General features: G+C 40.3%; 1 protein-coding gene across 3 annotated transcripts; it reads right to left on the bottom strand.

Annotated features, from left to right (window-relative positions):
* Window positions 1-14,479: 14,479 nt before the first annotated feature.
* LOC128094431 (NEDD4-binding protein 2-like 2) lies at window positions 14,480-18,987 on the bottom strand. 3 transcript variants are annotated; one of them, XM_052712811.1, is made up of 2 exons: window positions 17,586-17,761; window positions 14,480-17,535 (listed from the first exon to the last, which is right to left on the bottom strand). In XM_052712811.1, the coding sequence occupies exons 1-2, from the start codon at window positions 17,635-17,637 to the stop codon at window positions 17,168-17,170; spliced, it is 420 nt and encodes a 139-aa protein (XP_052568771.1). In that variant the 5' UTR covers window positions 17,638-17,761; the 3' UTR covers window positions 14,480-17,167. The 3 variants fall into 3 exon arrangements, with proteins under 3 accessions (XP_052568771.1, XP_052568770.1, XP_052568772.1); XM_052712812.1 differs by having other exon boundaries at window positions 17,287-17,369; window positions 17,536-18,987; XM_052712810.1 differs by having other exon boundaries at window positions 14,480-18,987.
* Between the last annotated feature and the right edge of the window lie 2,521 nt (window positions 18,988-21,508).

The raw sequence follows: 21,508 nt of genomic DNA, 5'->3' as shown, positions 1-21,508 counted from the left end.
AGGCGGGAAAATTAAAGAAAGTGAAAGCAGGTGAAGGAAAAGGTGCTGCTAGTATCATGGGCGCAACTTCTTCGCACCCAATTTTTCTGGCTCTTAATGAGCTGCTCCTTTCAAAGAAATTAGAGATTAAGAAGAGTACTTTAGAAAGATTTCTAGAGAAATGTGATGTCGTGGCACCCTGGTTTGCAGTTTCCAGGAGCCTCACGCTAGCTTCCTGGGAAAAGTTGGGCCATGATCTAGACTTCGCTGCAGAACAAGGGATGCTTAAACATGGGGTTAGATCAGTTTTGGAAATTAGTGAGAGGGTGTCTCGAAGACCAGCGCTGCAGCGATGCGGTAGAGAATGGGCAGGCAGCCTGAGAAATGTTGCAGGAGGAAAGATCAGGAAAGGCCATGTCTGCTAGAGCAGCGTCTACCAGAAGTAAAACAAAAAAGGGGAAAGAAAAAACAAGGTTATATCCTGACTTTTCGAACCTAGAGCATTCCGAGTCCCCTATCTCTTCCCCTGGTTCTGATGATATAGAGTCATTATGTGAAACCTTGCAGAGCATGAGAATAAGAAAGAAAAGGGGTAGAAATAAGGGAGAAAGAGAAAGAATTAAAGGATGTGAGTCTGAGTGTGGAGCCACTCCCTCAGCTCCTCCACCGTATCTGGAATCTGCCTCCATGCCATGAGTTGTCTCTATGGGGAATTCTTTTAACCCGGAGGTTTGGAGACAGGTTAGAACTGAAATGCAGCTAGCTTGCCCAGTGTTTCTCAATGCCCAGACTCAACAGAGATACCATGAACCTTTGGATTTTAAGGTCATCAAGTCTCTAGCGGAATCTGTCTGGACTTATGGCATCACAGCCTCATACACTGTTGCTCAAGTGGAGGCTCTGCACAGATTTTGCTTGACTCCATCCGATTGGATGAATCTTACTCGAGCATGTCTCAGCGCAGGACAGTATTTAGACTGGAAGGCATTTTTGATAGAATTTGCCAGTGAGCAAGCTGCGATTAACAGGGCTGCAGGTGGAGGTCAAGCAGCTTGGGATGTAGACATGCTGCTGGGACAAGGCCGATTTGCCAATCAACAAAATGGATATCCACAGCAGGTTTATGACCAGATAAATCAATTAGCAACAAGGGCATGGAAGTCCCTACCTAATAAAGGGGAAGTGAGCGGTAACCTTACTAAGATCCTTCAGGGACCTATGGAAACTTTTTCAGATTTTGTGGCCTGCATGGTCGAGGCTGCAAGCAGAATCTTTGGGGACCCAGATGCCGCGATGCCGTTTATAAAGCAGCTAGTTTATGAGCAGTGTATCAAAGAATGCAAGGCTGTGATCACCCCTTATAAGAACAAAGGTCTAGAAGTATGGATGAAAGTATGCAGAGAATTAGGGGGACCTCTAACTAACGCAGGCCTTGCGGCTGCAGTTATGCAACTTAGTAACAAGAAAGGAGGGAACACTGGGGCATGTTTTCGGTGTGGAAAAATGGGCCATCTCAAACGTAGCTGCCCTCAAGGAGAAGGTAACTTCTATAAATAAGTAGATGTTAATATGTTATATGTGAGTTTGTAAAAATGTGTAAATGTTGAGTGTGAGTTTAGGCCTAAGCACGTTATATGTGAGTTTGTGAAAAGGTGTAAATGTTGATTGTGAATCTAAGCTTAATGTCTGTGGTGAAAGAACCTGAGACACAGAAGGTTAGTGCCCTAGCAGACTGCAAAGCAGGCAGTCTGAGCGGTTTTCAAAAGCAGAAGCCGCTAAGCTAAGAATGGTGGATGCCAGAACCAGCACAACAAGACATCCACAGCTGAGATCTGTGGAAAATTAATGCAGCACAGAAAAACCTGAGTTAACAGCGAAAACAGTGCGGTTTAAAATTACTGACTCTGCAGATGGGAGTACAATTAGTGGAGTCTGATTTTAAAGGCCCTTTGAAGCCAGGCACGGTGGGTTTATTGATAGGAAGATCCTCCACCACCATAAGAGGTCTTAATCCATACAGCCCTATGAAGGGCATGGTGAAGTGGAAAGATATCCTCACGGGTAGCTGGCATGGCTCTGATCCCGTGCTGACATGGGCGGGAGGTTCTGTTTGTGTTTTCCCACAGGACCGGCTAGACCCTATCTGGGTACCTGAACGATTGGTGCGATGGGCCCCTCAGACGGAGAGACGTGATGACACCCCGGAAGTTGATGTACCTGATCCTGATAGCCCTGATTATGATCGAAGGAGTGGGCGGGATTAGGTGCCCTGGCAAGCCTACTGGTACTTGTCTCCCTAATGTGCCTGTGGTGCATTGTTCATTTAAGGGTTTCTCAGAAGCGCAATGCAGCCATGATTATCCAAGCCTTTACAGCCATAGAAGCTAGACAGTCTCCCCAGGCCTGGCTGGCCTCATTAAAAACTTGATCGTGCAGGATGCAAGGCTGGTGCACTGCACTTGGGTCTAGCTGTATTGCAAAAACCCAAGAAGAGCAAGTCTAATTGCATGTGGGTTGATTCCCTAATTCCCACCTCTGCAAGAAAGGGTATCGGACGGGTCAAGTGTTCTCTGGGTGGATGACACCTGGACTAACACCAGTACAATGACTAAGTTGTTTTTTGGCAGAGATTAGACCTCTATTCTTGCCTGCTGCTTAAAACAATAAAGGGGGAACTGTAGAGAGCCATGCATGGCCGTACCTCAAAGATGGCGAGGCGTCTGGCTTCTGTCTTCCCGATGGCAGGTGCTCCTTATTTGGCTAAGGCTAGGATCTGGCTTGCTTCCGCACACCTGGACCTAATCTGGCTTGCTTGCGTATGTCTGACCCTATCGGCATTGTCCACGTGGCACTATGGGGTTGATTGCCCAGTGGCTATAAAGGGCGTGGGCTGGCTTTCCCAGGAGGAGAGATCGGAGGAGATCAGAGAGAGAGAGCGTGAGCGAGTGAGAGTGAGTGAGAGTGAGAGTGAGAGAGAAGAAGAATATGGCTTTCCCCGGGGTCAGAAGATTGTTCAAGGTTCCTGAATAAACTGCTTGGAGAAGAGCCTGGTGTCGCGTCTTCCTTGCTGGTCGAGGCGGACGTGACACTGTGATGAACCTGACCCCGTGGTTCATAGGCCTTTCAAACTGGTTCTCTGGAAAAATGTGGAAGAATTTGGAATTCCAAGCCAGGAAAGCACTAGAGTGTTGCAAACAACACTAAATGGGCCATTCTGACTGGAGTTCAGAAGACAAAAATGCATAAAGTAGACTGGGTTTGAGAGGGTAACAAGGACTCTCTTGGGAAGTGGGCTAGAGTCCATTCTTGTTATAGTCTGGCAAAGAATCTTAGTTTTTTCCTTGTCCCCAACTTGAAGAGGATGAATTAAAAACTAATACACTGATTTGCTCCATGGAGGAAATCTCAACAGGATGGCTGACATCCAGACTGGTATTGCTGCTCTTATCTGGGTCTGTACTGAAAGGAATCTAAAGAATGAATAGAAGGATATAATAAATGCACTCATTAGAGGGAAAAGGAGGTTTAGAAATATTTGTTTTTATTATTATTATTAATTATTTTTGTTATTGTGTATGTGCATGTGTGTACATGTCTGCAGAAGCCAATTACTGCCTGATGTGTGTGTGTTGGGAATCAAACTCAGGTCTCCTATGAGAACAGAAGGGGGCCATCTATCCAGCCCCAAGTAAGAGTTTAAAGTTGTAGACAAAGTTGATGCTGAGAACAGATCTAAATTTTGTTAAAGAGATTACTAATGAGAAACCCCCTACTGTGCAGTGGGACATTAAAGAAGGTGCCCGGAGGGCAGGATCACACACACTGAAGATTGCTTCTTACAAAACAAAATAAACAAACAAAAAAAAGTACAAGTTTACTGGAAAAGAAAGATCTTGAACTGAGAACATTCCTGAAGGGAGTCCCTGCTGGAAAACAAATGCCTAGAAGTTTATTTCTTTAAGGTTTATCTAGTATGAACACTGGAGCCTTGGAAGTTTAAGGAGGTCAGACTACATCTCAAACTGGCAATAGAACTTGATATTTATGTCAATGTATTTCTGGTTTTACAGGCATGATTGGTGAAATAATAGAGGGTCATCAAGACGTATTCCAAGGATCCAAAAGGCTGCTGAAGCAATGTGCAGCTGGATTTCATTTTCTGTAAGGAGGCCCTGAGAGGCCATGCATGCATGGTGTGATGGCCTAAACTGCAATGGAGACCCTAGCATGTTGGAGATGCCAAAACAAAGGAAAATCATAAGCATAGAGTGAGGCTGGCCCAAGAGAAAGGCTATGTGTCTTCAAGTAGATGGCCAGAGCTGCCCAAGGCCTTGGGAGCCCAGATGGTCCCATTGCAAGTCCCAGATGCCTGTCATGGAGCTTCAAAATCTAGCTTTTCTTGACAACTATTAGTCTTGCTTTTATATAGTCTAACACTTTCATTCTCCTCTTGTGTCTTAGAGTGAGAAGCTCTGTGGTATAGCATGCTCCTCAACACAATGGGGGAAGAAGTCAGAAGGGCAAATAATTGTGAGAGAGGAGAACACAAAAGAGTTAAAGATTGCTCTTATTATCCAGCCTCACTCTCACAATAACCAAGCAACTCCCACATGAACATTAATCTACCAATGAGGAAGCCTTGTTAAACCGTGCCTCCCAACATAGTTGGACTGAAGATTGAGTTTCTAACATACAAACTTCAGTAACCAAATGTCGAAGGTAAAAGTAGTTCAAGCCCCAAGAAACCCCACTCATTTTTATTTTCTTCTTTCTACTGAACACATTTCTGCCTCACCTTGAGACTGAAAAACCCAAGTTCATCTAATTTCAAGAATCTATCTCTAATCTTTGTAAGAACTAATCAAGAGACAGAAGAAGCAGGATAAGAGACATAGATTCTGAATGGTTTTGTTTCCTTAATTTCCCAAAGGGCAGAGTTCTTTATAGTGATGAACACTCATCACATTTCTCCAGGGTTGAAAGGTGCTCTGTCAAGTTCTGGGGGCTCCTTGAAGTCTTTCTAATCAAGCTGGTTTTACTGGGAAAAGCCTGATGAGAACTTGTTTGTGACGCTCATGGTTTAGCCACCCTTTCTCAGCAGAGCAAGGACAAGTGCACCATATGTTTGCTTTCATTACTAATAATATGCTCATATTTCAGATGGATATTATGTCACATTAACCGAATTATGTATGACAGATAATTTTCTGAGTGATAGGCAAGCATTTAGAGACTATTTTTAAATTGTGGAGAACACTCAAATTATTGCTATAGGGCTCTTGAAGTAGGAGTCAGGAGGAAACATGGTAATATGTTTAAATTTTAATCTGGTGAATTTCTAGAAGGGATCCTCTAAAACAGAAGAATTACTGTTCTCCATGTTCGAGATGCTCATTGGGAGCATTCCTGAAAGAACAATTTATCATTCAGTAATTTAGTTACCATTTTCCCTTTGTATAATCTTTGTTCCATTTCTTGATGATCTGTCAGGACACTTTTCAAATCAATCACCTTAAATGTAACCTCAATACGCTAGCTAACAGTTCTAGGAGGTGCTGAAGCCTTTAGGACTCTATTCAACTTAACACAAACACAAGTAGGTCAATTTGCAGTGCTGACTTGCATATGCCTCCTTTCCCATGTTCTATGTCTTAAGGTTCCAGTCCTATTCTGATTGCCGTATCTCACCACAGTGATTTCCTCATAATGTCTCTGTGGCCACCCATGTTCTCCTTCTATTATTGTCTCCACATAGCCAACCAATGACTCTCATCAAGAACATCAGAGAATTGGGGTGGGGCCATTCTTAGTTATGTAGGACACTGTATTAGTTACTCATTTATTTTTGTTGCTGTGATAAAATACTATGACCGAAGGCAAGTTAAGGAAGAAAATGTTTATTTTGGTTTACAGTTCCAGATGGAGAGTCTATAATGGTGTGGAAAGAACAGCAGCAAGTGATAGGAGGAGGAAGTGAAGAGATCACATCTTAACCACACACGGGCACACTCATTGGAAGTGGGAGAAAAGAACACATTCCAGAAAGTTGTCCTCCAACCTCTATGGGCATACTGTGGGCCTGTTCACCTGTGCTCACATTCATGCATACACACACACACACACACACACACACACACACACACACACACACACACATACACACACACACACACACACACACACATACACACACACACACACACACACACACACACACACCATATATATACACATATACAAAAAAAATTAAAGGAAGTTTTAAAAACCCATACACTTCTGGGAATGATGAAAAATTAGAAGACCCATCAGTGAGACTAGATAATACACAATAATACACAATAATATTTATCCATGCAGGACTCAACAGCTGAAAAAGAGTTTATGAAGGCAGGCAAGTTCTCCATAAGAAAGCAGGCCTGAGCAGCTGCAAATCCATGTCCAGCTTCATGAGGGACTCCAACAATGTTAGCTGGAAACACCAGGGAAGTGATTCCTCTGGTACACACTGTCTCTCAAGAACATTTAGCTGGGTACCCATGTGGTTCAGCAGAATGCTGAGCCAGACACAGAATCAAGGAGAAAAGAGAAATCTACCCTGCTCAACTCAATAGAGTTGTGATAGAAAGTTAATCCACAGGATGATCATCTAAACTACTCCGGGGCAATACACACACCAAATACGGTTTTATATATTTGAACAGGATTTGCAAATTGTATCTCCTTTCTCCATCCTGCAGTGTACTGCACAGAACATCACAGGGAGGGAAATAATTCAATACTTCCCACGCCCTCATACAGAAAAATACTGGTGAAACTTTTAAATAACTTTCATTAAATTTGTTGATAATTTCATACATGTATGTAATGCATTCTGTAACTCCCTATCCTCTTTAATTCCCCTGCCCCATCCAAGTCTCTTTCCCACATTCATGTGTTTTTATTTTTTTAAAGATCCATTGAGTTTAACCAGGATGACCTGTGTGACTGTGGGCTTGGATTTATCTGTTGGCACCTGATGGGCTCCTCAATGGATATACAACTGAAGACAAAGATTGCTTTTCTCCCACAACCCCTAAGAGACCAATAGTTTAGCAAAGATAAGGACTTTATCAGGCCCTTCCACTTTCTTGATTGACACAATCTCATGTAAAGCCTTTGCAGGCAGCTCCAACTGCTGTTGAGGTTGATACTGCATTGGTTGAGGCATGTACAGAAGAAAGCATTTCACAGCCTTTCTCCATATCTCTGGATCTTACAATATTTATGTCCTCTCCTCTGTGCCTTATGGCTGGTGGTGGTATAAATACCCTCTTTAGGGATCAGCACTCAATCATCACTTATTCTCAGCACTTTGAGCAGCAGAACACCTCTTCGTTTTTTGCCATAGAGTAAAACTTCTCTGATGAAGGCAAAGAGTAGCATTTGAATATAGCTATAAACAAAAATGTTTAGAAGGCAGTTTGGTACCATGACAATTTCACTTAGCAACTGGTAAATTTGCCCCTACAACTTAAAACTTCAGTCATATGGCTACTTTATACTTAGTTTGGTTAACCCTCCCTTTCATCTGAATTATCACCTCACCCTGATTCCTTTCCAAATTCCCCTTCTTTGTCTTTATATCACTTATTTTAGGCTAGCCCCTTAAGGTGTCTCCCAATCCAATGACCCTTTTCTAGTTTTTAGGATAGTACAGGTACTCCAGGTTAAACATACAAATCTAAACATTTTAGCCTACAATTCACAGATGAGTCAACTGGGGTTGAGTTTTGTGCAGGGCAAGAAATAAGGATCCAGTCTCATTCTCCTATATGCTGACATCCAGTTTTTCTAATACCAATATTTTTAAACTAACGTACTTTCATTACACTGTCTTTTCATTATCATTTTTTTAGTCTTTTAAAATACGTATTTTTTTGTTTTGAGAAATTCTTACTCTTGCATAAATATCTTGTTTTAGGTTTTGTATTGCTCGGTTAGGTTTTATGGTTATTCTGTGTGCTCTAAATGGGAAGCAGTTGAAACTTGGGACCCAGCAGGCATTGTCAGGCTGAGACATCAGTTGGATTGGGGGCTCCTGGACTGATAAGATCCTTCCTAGTCTAAAGCTCAATGTCTTTTTGATTCTCCCACTGCTACCCCCAAGCCCATTCTTAAAGGAGGTGAAATGTACAGGCAGTAGAAAAGTTCTTTTGAAAAACTGGATCCTGTAAGAAGTCAGTGATTTTTAAGGTGAGAGCTGAAGACTTTTAAAACCAATGACATTCATTTAAGCTATAAATTACCCCTTGTCAAGAGCTGGGTGAAGCAAATCTTTGATATGGATTAACCTTAAGAATGTTTCATTAAAATCTCTGCAGAGCTGGTAGTGGGAGGTGACATGCTGGCTTGACTCATACTTTTTCCAGAGGTGACATGCCTGTCCTTTCTGCCACACACTATATCTACAATGTCTCTTGCTTTCAGCTTCAATTATAGGGCTGGCATGCCAACTTAGCTTTAATTCTAAATAACCTCTTTGAGACTGTGATGACTGTGGTCAACTCTACCTGAAGTCTTGTTAGGTCTGTCAGAGCAGATACCCTTAAAAAGTTTCACGTTGAGGAGTGTCATCTTTGTCTCTAGAGTCCTGCATAGAGCTTTGACTTTGCAGAGCCTGGATTCACAACTATGTTCTCATTTTTCCCTAAGTGAAAGAATAGAATTCTAGAACCAAGAATCAGAGATGAAGTGTAGACTTTACTCAGTGAAGGTCAAGATGTGCTTTTCCCATCAAATAGCATCAGCCAGGATGACAGATGCCTCTTCCTTTCCCTGAGTTGTTTCTGACTGCCTACTTAGGAGACTACACAAGGCTGTGAACCATGGTAGATGGGTCATATATTGGTATTGTGAGCCTTAAAGTTGAATAAGAGAAAATATCTTCCTCTTGGACTCTTCTGAAGTAGAAACCTTGTTCTAATATAGGTAGCAATTGAGTGGTACTGGGAACAGATGGAGGAAGTGAGAAGTGATATTGGAAAGAAAAGTAGACTATAAAGTGTGGGCTGTTAAGGCAATGGCATGGTGAACCCCTGAAACAAATTCTTTAGGGATGGGTGCTGAAAAAGCATAGAACCGAACTCAGGATCATGTCGTCCAGAGGGAAAGGGTTCTGGGTAATTTATCCATCAGTTCTGGAGTGTCACTGCCAGGCCTTTAGCATTTATAGCTGCAGGGCAATCACTTCAGGGTCCCAGCTTAAAGGTAAGAGGTAGAGAATGGTCTGTATTCTTTAAAAACGAGGCTGACAAGAAATGGAAGAAATCAAAGTATTCTTATTTACAGATTATATAGTTTTATACATAAAAGATACTAGAGAGAAAAGCAGGAAACTTTTAGAGCTCATAAACAGTTTCAGCAAAGTAGCAAGACAAAATAATAAACAATATCAGTAGCCTTCCTACATTTCAAAATATATTCCAATAACAAATGCACTATGAATGAAACCATAAATACCATCCTCTTTATGATTGCCTCAAAAATGAAAATACCTTGGAATAAACTTAACTAAAGTAGTGGAAGAAATTTTTAAAATGCTAAATTAAGAATTGGAAGAAGACACTAGAAGACAGAAAGTTCTCTGGTGTTTGTGGAATGGATGGATATGGTAAGAATAGCTATACTGTGGAAAGCAGCCTACATTTTCACTGTAATCCCCATCAAAACTCCAATGTCTCTCTTCACAAAAATAGAAGGAAAAATTAAAAACTCATGGAAGCACAAAAGACCCCAGTCAAATTAATCCTAAGAAAAGAGAAAATAATGCTAGAGGGATCAGCATTATCAGTTATCAAGACACATAATTCCAAATTACATTACAGAACTGTAGTAATAAAACCAGCTTGGTACTGACACAGAACAGACATATAAATCAATTGAAAAAATAGAGGATGGGAACACATATCTCCATACCTGTAGACAACTGAGTTTTGACAATGATACCAAAAATATACATTGGAGAGAAGAGGCTTCTTCACTAAATTGTGCTGGGAAAAACTGGGTTTTCATGTAGAGAATGAAACTAGATCTCTGTTTCTCACCTCATAGGATCAACTACAAATGGATCAAATCACTTAATGTAATTCCCGAAATGCCGACACCATTAGAGGAAGAGAAGTAGGGAAAGCGCTTCATGATGTAGCTGTAAGTAAATACTTTCTTAGTAAACTGTAGTTACTCAGGTGATAGCACCAACAACTGGTGAACTTCATGACACCAAAATGTTTCTGCACAGTGAAGGAAACAATCAGGAGATAACCTACAGAATGGGAGAAAATATTCGCTATCCTTACAATGAGACAAAGGACTAACATCAGACAAGAAATCAAATGAGAAAATTTCAAAAGATGCAATAATAATGGCTGATAAACATACAAAAACCTTAGTGGTCATCAGAGGAATGCAGATCAAAGCTACATTGAGATTTCATGTCACCCCAGTTGGAAAAGTGGTCATTAGGAAAACAAGTAACAAATTCTGGTGAAATTGTGAACAAAGAGAACTCCTGTACACTGCCTGTGAGAGTATAAACTGGTCAATCTACTGTAGGAACCAGTATTGAAGTTCCTCAAAACAATAATTATTGTTTTTATGACCCAACTGTACCTCTGCTGGGTATTTATCCAAAGAACTATAGGCCGATATATCACAGAGATACATCACTATGGAACTAACCTGGATGTCTATCTAGCAGAGGAATAGAGAAACAAAATGTGGCATAGATACAAAACGGATTTTCTTTTAACCATAAAGAATAAAGCAATGACATTTGTCAGAAATTAGATGCACCTGAAGAAAATCATATTAAGAGAATTAAAGGGCTGGAAATGGTTACAGGAATGCTTCTAACTCTGCCAAAGTATTGTAGTTCAGTTCCCACCACCTACATTGGGTGGCTTACAACTGCCTATAATTCCAGCTCTAGGGGATCTGATGCTTTCTTCTTACCTCTGTAGGCACTCACATACAGTACACCCACAAATACATAAATGAAAGTATAAATAATAGTGAAGTATTTTGCAAGAGAATTTCAATGTAGTCATCATCGCTGAAGCACTGTTATGAGAATTGCCACATGGAGACCCCCCCCCCAACGCCACAAAGCTTTACTGTATTTAAATGTATAAGAAAATTAAACTGTGGAATCTGATTGTTTAGAAGTTTTTATCTAGTCTGACTGACTAGATCCGGCTGTACCGATTTTTCATTCTTACCTCTTTATGATTAGTTTTCCTACTGGCCATGATACCTCCAGGGACCACCCCCTGCAACATATCCCAGTAATGTTTGTTCAAATAAAAGACATGAATATGTATATTATTATATCTAAAATTCCATGAGAATGACACTCTGGTCAGTTGTAATGCAACTGCTTGAACCCAGGGTTATCAGCTAGAAGCTTCAGTCTCCCCTACATTTCTAAAATATAAACACAGAGGGAAACTGCAAATCATTGAGGCTAGAAATAACTAGATTGCTGTGTGGGTGCATCTCAAGGGGATAAAAAGCCTTCCTTTATCATACACAAATAAAGCCCACCAACTGTGTAATTTTTTAATAGAGGCTCTGACTTTTCCAGGAGAGAAGGAGCTGTAATATATTTTTGTTGTTGTTGTTTTGTTTTTGAGACAGGGTTTCTCTGTGTAGTTTTGGTGCCTGTCCTGGATCTTGCTCTATAGACCAGGCTGGCCTCAAACTCACAGATATCCACCTGGCTCTGCCTCCTGAGTACTGGGATTAAAGTCATGCGCCACCACTGCCCCAACAGAGCTGTGATATTTTCTAAGGAGGAAAAATATGCATAAAACAATAACAAAAATTAAAACACCCTTTGAGTCTCTTTGTCTTTTTATTAACTCTTGCAGTAGATCCCTGGCTCCCAAATGTCTAGGAAGCTAAATAAAATTATCTGACTCTACTTCCAAGGATTGTTGATTTTTATTTCATGATCATTAAACAAATTTTTATGACTGATTGTATAAAGACCCTCCAGCATTGCTGGAGGTATATATAGCCATCTGCAATGAAAATATTCAGTGACAATGCATCCCCAAAATTATAGTGCCAGGGAATTAGAACCAAATAGAATGTCATGTTTCATATGAAAATAAATCCTTTCTGGATGTGGGCATCTCAGGTAGATGGAAATCTAGTTTTGAGTATTCCCTCAAATAGGATGCTTTTGCAGACCCAGAGGAGATACTTCTGGATTATTTTTCTGTACAAACAACAACTGGCCAAAGGTTAAGTACAGGTTTGAACCCCTGGGAAAATCAGCTCAGAGAGAACCAAGGTCCTTCTGGCCAGTTTATCTATGAACAAGTGTGTGTGTGTGTGTGTGTGTGTGTGTGTGTGTGTGTGTGCATGCACATAAGCACTAGTGCTGTCTGGCTTGTTTTAAAATCAGAGGCACATTAGAAAATTACTCACTGAATGTCAAAGTCTTCTCTAAGACTGATGTGCTGGTGATTACCAGCATAGTACCAAAACTTTTCAGTTTTGATTAGATGTACTTCATTCACAATGACTTTGGAACTATGAAACAATAACTAAGATTTGGAGAAGATGAACTTTGTTTGTTTGTTTGGTTTGGTTGATTAGTTGGTTGCCTTTTTGAGACAGGATCTTGCTATTTAGGCTGGTCTAGCCTGGTGTTGAACTGTGATACTCCTGCCTCAGATTCCTGTGCGCTGTGCTTATATACGTGACTTTATTTTTCATTTAAATAATATTTATGCACATGCCTTTAATCCCAGCACTCAGGACGGAGAGGAAGGTGGATCTCTGTGAGTTCGAGGCTGGCCTGGTCCACAAAGAGAGTTCTAGGACAGCCAAGACTGTTACACAGAGAAACCTTGTCTTGAAAAACCAAAAAAAAAAAAAGTTATGTGTATGAGTGTAATGCCAGACTGTATGTAGGTATGCATGCAATACTCTTGGAGGCCTGAAGAGGACATCCTGTGAAACTGAAGTTACAGATGGTTGTGAGCTTCCATGTGGGTTCTAAGAACTGAACTGGCGTCCTCTACAGGATCCACTAGAGCTCTTAACCACTGAGCCAGCTCTCCAGTCATGATGCATGATTTTTAAAAAAAATTGATGGCAAGATGCTTTTATTAGCTCCTTAGACATTTGCAGACAGGATATTGCTGTATATCTAAGCATGTCTTGACCTCATGATCCTCCATCTCATCTTTCCAAGTGGGAGGAACCCAAATGTGTACCACTGTGCCTATCTTAGACTGTGTGTGTATGAGGGGGGCAGTGGTTGGAGGGAGGGTGTGGATATGGGTCTACCTTTCACTGAGATTAGGACCAAGAAGGAAGCAGATTCGGGTCCTGAGTACAGATGTTGAATCAAACCTGACACTATGACTTTCTGAATGTCTACTCAACTTTAGGAAAGACATTTAACCACCAGCAACATTATTTTCTTTATTTGCAATAGGAAAAACCCTAAATTCCTAAATCATCAGTGCTAGGATTGTATTTTTACTGTATTTCCTTTGTATCAGAAAGACAAGGAAATCAAAGCTACATTGTTCCTCCCAAAGATGAGAAGAAAAAGACCATCAACCCAAATCATCATGACCAAGTTAATTAAAGCAAGGAATTAATTAAACCAGGCTTTTTGTGTACATGGGCTACCTCTCCTTAAGGTAGGGTTTGAGAGGTCATCATTGGATATGAGAAAGTCAAGGCTTTTATATCTCAGGGGTAGGAGGTTTCCAAATGGAGTAATTGCTGGCCAAAATAGGTGGGGTTACAGGAGCAGAACATAAGCATAACAAGTTAGTCCCTCCTGAAACAACAATATGGTTGCAAGATGGGCATAACAATACATAGTCATAACAAGGTAGCCATAACAACCCTTTTAAAACAAAGGTAGGGATGTAAGATGGTTATGAACAACGTTTTGAAACAAAGTCATGGTTGCCATTCCTGGAATAGGCAGTACGGAACCATTTGTAGTTAAGGTTACAGGTGGGGCATAGCCAATCCTTGAGAAACAGAGGTGTAATCTTTTTTTTTTTTTTTTTTTTTTTTTCACTTCAACAACAAACCCAATGACTTTATTTTATAATTTTACTTTTAAACATAAATATATGAAACAATGTTTTCTTTAAAGGGGAGAATAATGGAAATAAAATGTCCCACCTGAAAAGCAGCGCCCAAGTTCAACTTGAGAGCTTTACTAACAGGTTATAACAAAGATAATCATAAATGTGCTTATCAGTTAGGTAGTCAGTTTTACTCAAAGGCTAAAAACAAAACAAAACCCAAAATAACTCTAATTTGTTCTTACAGAATTAGAACACAAGCTGTGACACATCTTAAATACAGCAGCAAACGGCTACTCAGTTCTTTCCAACGGAAACCACACTACAGTGAGGTGTGGCATTAGGGGCATTAAAACTACATCCAAATAAATGGAAAAAAGGCTAAAACAACTAACAGGTAAATTTTACATTTTTATTAGCTTTTAGCATCCAATAATTATTTGATATTAGTATCTTTCATGTCATAGTCACTCATTATTGTTATTCTTCTTTAAAAAATGAGGCACAATGCTTTGAAGAATTCAGTAATTTTCTACCTTTAAAAAGTCTTTGAGAGGCCAGGCGCTGGTGGCGCACGCCTTTAATCCCAGCAGCCGGGAGCAGAGGCAGGAGATCTCTGAGTTCGAGGCCAGCCTGGTCTAGAAAGTGAGATCCAGGACAGCTAGGGCTACAAAGAGGAACCCTGTCTCAAAAAACAAAACAAAACAAAACAAAAGTCTTTGAGAATGTAGATTTCCCTTCCTCCAAGAGAGTTTATAATTTTAAAAATTACACAGCAATGATTAATGATCTCTGAATGATTGTTATTATTCAGAAATACAAGAAGATAAAGTTGAGTCTGTAAAAGAAACCTAGAAATGTACTTATTCATAGTCTATACCTCCGAAAGGCAATCCTCTATTCTGTCAAAAAACACAGTTGGATAACTAAGAGCTTATTATCCATGAGCAGAGACTCATGGCACTGTGACTCCAAATGAAGCCTCTCCTTTTTTATTTTTATTTTTTTGGTTTTTCAAGACAGGGTTTCTCTGTGTAGCCTGGGCTGTCCTGGAACTCACTCTGTAGGCCAGCCAGGCTGGCCTCAAACTCACAGAGATCCGCCTGCATTGCAGCTTAAATGAAGCTCCTTAGATCACGTGTGCACGTGGAGTCTATGTGCGTGCGTGAGGATAGGTACAAGCAAAGGCTAGTGGTGTTGGTGTCCCTGGAACTGGAGTGACAGGTGGTCAAGAGCCACCTTTTATGGGTGCTGGGAATCAAATGGGGTCCTCTGGAAGAGCCCTTGCTCTTAACCGCTGAGTCACCTCTCCAGTCGTAAATAATATCTTCCTTTTTTTTTTCCTTCTTCCACTTTTTGGTTTTTCGAGACAGGGTTTCTTTACACTAAGTAAAGTTTCTTAAGGACACAGCATATCTAAAAGTTACTTCACCTATCCCTAAGTTTAACTTTTTAGTATGGTTTCCAAACTGTGTTCATTTAAATAATATACTGGAAAACACAAATCCAAATTAAAAAGCAATCTTATGTTAAAAAGATATGTATAATGTCTGTATACATATATAGATACACCTACACACAGAACATGTGTTAGCATATTCCTACTACATGTTTAGTTAGCATGAACAAATACATACAAACACATGTGTTAAACAAAGTAAGAAGATAGAAGTCAGGATCTACTCAAATATTAACAGCACGAAAGAAAAGTGCAAGCCAACAACAGCAGCAGTCACAATCTTAGCAACGGCGACGTGACTAAACTAAAAGACCTGGCTGACAATCCTTTATCTAGTTTTCAGTCTCACAACTTGAAGGTTTTAAAATAACACACCAAGATTACATGATTTAAAATGGGCTATTTAGTAAAAAATTTAAGGGTCATGACATATTAACATGCAAAGCATACACAGGATCGTGATAAATTAATTTTTTGAAATTACATTTTAACTAGCTGCAATTTTTCTTAGAAAAATAAACCAGAGAGTAAAGAAACACTTTCTATACAACACTGGAAACTAGGTAGGTATTCTAGTAAGAAGTGGTGGAGTTACTTGTACTGCTCAATAGGAACAGACTAGGAAAAGCAGTGTTTGACGATGGAAATGAATTACAAGACTCTGAAATGAAGTAATACATCTAAGTTTTAAAAATCCAAGAAAAGAATATAATCTAATAGAGGAAGCTACTCAGTGAAACACGGCTCCACGGTAAGAATTAGAACCAAGAGAAATAAAACTGCACAAGACAAATGTTCTTTACCAATGCTAAGCAATTCTCCAAAGTATTTTTATATCAGAATTATATTGCATCAAATTTAACAGCAGCAAAAAAGCTGAACCATTATCAGAACTGTCTGACAGGCTTTTTAAACTCTATGACTTGCTTTGCCTCTAGCCTTCCTAGAACTCCAAGTAGGAAGGAGTAGGGAGATGGCCTAAGACGGATATCTCCTTTGATTATGTGAGCCTAGAAAGCAGAGAGCTTCCCACCTTTGTCCCCCAGAAAGGAAGGGATCTGAATGTAAATATATGACCCACAAGATGATTAATACACCTACTGACTAACATTTGCTGGGAAATTCTGTTTGAACTAAGTGAGATGCTAATTATGGCTTAGCGCTAATTTTGTCACACTTATGAATTTGCTGAAACATAATTCACTAGCATGCCAAATTAAAGGAACCAACTATAAAGTATTGTATAAAAAGCTGGTGTTTCTGTATATTTAGGGTAATAAAGGGAAAACGTTGGTTTTTATGAAAATTTAAAGTATGAACTATTAAAAAAGCAGTTCAACAGTATTTAAAATAGATTAGTTTAAAATTGAATTTTAGAAAAAAATCCTAGTTCCCTTTTCATTCTACTATTCATAATAACCAAAAGCATTATCACAAAAGATTATAAAAACATTTAAAATACAATTTTATGCGACTTTTATTTGTACTTTCGGATCTAAACAACTGTAGGGAACGCCCTTGTGGGGCAGCACAAAGTGGTTTTCTTTTTATTTGAAGCTATTCAAATTCAAGACAGGCTCACTACTTTGCTCTAAAGTACTCAGCACTGTCAGCTAACCCAGTCAACTTAAGAACTATCTGTGATAGCAGCTTGACTGTGTGAGTCTACAGGGCCTCCCCACCTCGGCTCCCCCGGGAGAGGGAGGGGTCTTTGTATGCTTTTCTGTGGTGGTTCCACTGAATTCATCACAATAGAGATGGACATTTGAAATTCATAACGATCCAACATCTGAGCAATCTTCTTCCGAGACACACCATGTTTATTCCTCTTTTCTAATTCTTCAGGATCAAACTTCCACCAAGTTTCCGGTTCATGAAACTCTACTCTGTATCCTTTTCCTATGGCCATTTCCACATATGGTTTCATTTCCCAGGCTTGTGTATTAGTGTTGTCTATTATAACTGGAGATCTCCCCTGATCAATAGCTTGTTTTGCTCTGCTCTGGTTCCAGTCATGGGCATCACCAAGTTGATTAACATTGTACCTGTACCCATCTTGATGATGAAAATAGTCATCAGTGCTGAACACGATGCCATCTCGACTCTGACCAAGCAGAATTCGAGACAATGTTGTTTTTCCAGACCCAGGGAGGCCTCGCAGAAGAATAAGTAATTTCTGCAGTTTGTTTAGCTTCTCCTCTGGAAACCACTGGCTCACCAACCTGTCTGCTCCATTGCGCTCTCCCAGAAGAGGCTCTCTCCAGCACTCTCTGATTTCACAGAAACCATCCCTCACACTTTCCTCCTGCACACTGTAGCCGTTTCTGAAGGGCTGAACAGTACTGCTAGTCACACCGTAATGAGCATACTCATCGTTCTGATCAAAAGTTAAACAGTTCCAGCTATCCTGATAACTATCTACGTAACACCCGTTCTGCATCTGAGAGTCATCTTGCCCATGGAAAATATTTGGTGGTGGATTTAGTGGGCCATTGAATCTTGGAATATTAAAATGATAATTAAAACTGGGAAGAGGAGGACCATGGGGTATGACAAAAGGATGTACTGACTGCCATTCAGGCCCGAAGGAAGAGAATGAAGTATCACAAAACGGAGGCATCACTTGTTCATCACAGGGATGTCTGCCTGGTTCATTCTCCAAGTACTGCTGGTAACCACAATGTGACTGAAGAGCGTCACTGAGGTCTTTACTCTCTTCCTCTGACTTTAAGGTACCATAGGCCTGGTCATAAGGAATAGTTTGTTCCGGGGAAGGCTCTGGTACCTTACAACTGCCTTGTGAAGCATCATTTTCATTTTCCAGCTCTTCAATTTCTTTGTAAAACTGGGATAATTCCGTGTCAATCTCCAATTTTTTGGAGATAAATTTCTGTTTTTCTTCTCGTCTTCTTTTGTCATCTACACTACTGAAACTGTCCGTCTCATGCTTCCTTTCTCGGCATTTCTTTTTTTCAGGGGGTTTGTAAATGGGGCCTATGAATGCTTTACTTGTGCTATAGATTTCGTCATCCTTGGAGAGTGATGAAGGCTTTCCATCCTGCAAAGCTTTCGAACCAATGGATTCAACACCACCTAGTTTATCACCAGGCATCTCCTTGTACAAAGGCTTCAACACATCTGTAGTTCTGGTTTTGTCTTCCTCAGGACAAATTCGTCTTCTGAAGTTAATGGTGGCCACAGGGATCCTATTATTTCTGGTTTTCTCTTGGAGTCTGTGACTTTCAGGACCACCTCGATGGGACAAAACACAATCATCTGCAGCTGACTTCAATTTTTTAGAGCATGGTTCCCTTGTTAGTTCTTTTCCAGGTCCCAAAAACTTAGCTTCAATTTCACTATAGGGCATCTCCGAGGGAGCGAAAGACCGTCCGAGAGGGAGCTACAAAGCCGAGCGGGAGAGACGCGGGGCTGGAGCAGCTCCATACGCAAGATCCAGAGGTGTAATCTTAAACAGGAATAAACTTAGTTTGTCTTTACTATTAGATGACTTTTAAGCCTAAGATGAAGGCAGGCTGGCTCTTCATCACCAGGAAGGAAAAGAGCTGAACTCTCTCTAGTTTTGGTTTAAGTCTCTTGATGAAACTCAAGAATTTCTACACAACTGTCTGAACATGCTGTGAGATGTCTTCCACAAAGATAGTGTTCCTCTTTTCCCAGAGATATCTCAAAGAAAACTGTTAGAATAAGTAACGAATCATGCAAAAAGCTAAACCCATGTCTTAACCCCTAAGACTATGTAGTAAAGAAATAATATATTCTGATCACTGTTTGCCTTCCCTCATCTCCTCCCCATTTCCCCACCAATCCAATTCCATGCCTTCTTTCCCTCTCTTTAGAAAACAAACTGGTAAATTAAAAATGAAAGAACAAACAAACTAGAATAAACAAAACAAAAACAACAGCAAAAAAACCACATGCACACAAATAATACCCATAAAAACACAAAATCAAAAGCCATAATATACAAGCAAAAGACCAGTAAGATAAAAAACAAACAAACAGAAACAACAACAGCCAAAAAACAAAACAAAAAACAAAGCAGTATTAATTTTTAAAAAGGCTGTAAAAACACCATTGAGTTCACTTCTGTTTGCCATCTATTGCTGGACTTGCAGCCTACCCTTAAGTGTGGTTTATATATCCAATGAGACTTCACTGGAGAAAAACGATTTTTTTTCCTTTGCAAACAGTTGTCAGTTGGAGATAGTTTCTTGGTTAGGCATGGATCAGGGTCAGGACACTGTCTGACTGGGACCTGTGAAGAACCTGTGCATGCTACCACAGTTTCTGTGAGTTCATAAATGCATCAGTCTTGTGTCTGGAAGATACACTGCTTACTTGGTGTCATCCATCCCCTCTGGCTCTTATAATCTTTTGGCCTCCTTTTCCCCAGGGTTTACTGAGTCCTGAAAGGAGGGATTTGATGAAGTCATCCTATTTAGGACTGAGTGTTCCAGAGTCTCCCAGTCTATGTACACTGTCCAGTTGTGGGTCTTTATGTGTTTTCATGTACTGTTAGAGGAAGCCTCTCTGATGATGATTGAGTTCCTGTGCACACTAATCTGATACTGTCCAAATGTCCTCTAACTTTGGTTCTTTCATGTAAATTGCTTGTGACATTAGTTTCATACACAGGCATTTTCATCTCAAGATTGAGATGTAAAAAAAAAAGAATGGGGAAAGGTAACAGGAGTCTGACAGTAGTGGATATATTCTAAAGAGATACTTGTGCTTTCCTCTTTGACTATCTGACTGCGGAATATTGGACCCCAAGAAATTAGAATTTCCCCAGGAATCTCCTGCTGAGAACAGGAACTGCTGAAGCCCCAGGGCCAGCCAGAAGAGGAGCTTTCTTTCAGAGAAATATTCACAAGTCAGATAGCCTCATAGGAAAGACAAGAATTGAGACCGGGGTGATCAAGAGACCTTGAGACTGTTTTGTTATACATATCACCTGCTTTCTATTTAAACCTGACCTTCATAGAAAAACAGGTGGTAGTCTGGTCTCAGTGTTCCAGTATGCAGTAATACTTGTCATTTGATGGAATACATAATAGATAACACATTTAGATTTACTTTAGAGATAAGTAAAAAGAATGACCAATGTTTCAGGAGGCTAGCAAGAGGAAGAGCTATGTTGGGATGTAGATCTGACTCTGGAGTTTACAGTGTTAACTTCTGAGCTCTGACCCCTGTCACCTGCTATACCATTCTCCTTGGTGAAGTCAGAAAATTTTCTTGTGTCAATTAAGCAACACTTATGGAGTCTGCATATGTGAGACATTTGATGTGTTAAGTTGTTTGTACGTTTTAGTTTGCTTTCTATTGTTATAATAAAAAACTACCATCTAAAGCACCTTGGGGAAGGAAGGGTTTTTTGGCTTACAGGATATACAGATAGACAGGATATTTGTCATCCAGGGAAATCAAGTCAAGAACTTGACAGCAAAAGCTGAGGCAGAGGCCATAGAGGAACACCACTTACTAACTTGTTCCATTTGATTTCTTATACCATTCAGGCCCAACCTTTCCAGGAGTTGTTTTGCCCCCAGGGGTCTGGGCCTCCTCATATAAATCTCATATGAATTTATCAAGAAAATGATCTGATTGAGGAATTATCTCAAGCAAAGTTCCTGTCAGGCCCCAAAGAAAACCCAGACAAATAGCTAACTGTTAACACACTAGAAAGTGTACTCTGGCCTCTAGATTCACTCAGTACCCGTGACTCCTCTCTGTTCGTCTCTCCTTGGCCCCCTACTCTAAACTGCTCCATCCCAGAGGCTTCTTTTCCCTTCCCCCAGATTTTCTTTCCTATATAACCCTGACATTTTGGCCATGAGATCTCTTGGTTCTTTTGGTCCTCTGCTCTTGGTTCCTGTTCCCCTCTCTCTTCTCTTCCTGTCACTCTCCACATCCCTCTCATGGTCCAGTTTATTCTGCTGGCCAT

This window comes from Peromyscus californicus, unplaced genomic scaffold, assembly GCF_007827085.1.
Source record: "Peromyscus californicus insignis strain IS unplaced genomic scaffold, ASM782708v3 Scaffold_4__1_contigs__length_199733344, whole genome shotgun sequence".
Lineage (NCBI taxonomy): Eukaryota > Metazoa > Chordata > Mammalia > Rodentia > Cricetidae > Peromyscus > Peromyscus californicus.
This window is presented reverse-complemented; position numbering and strand designations above follow the sequence as displayed.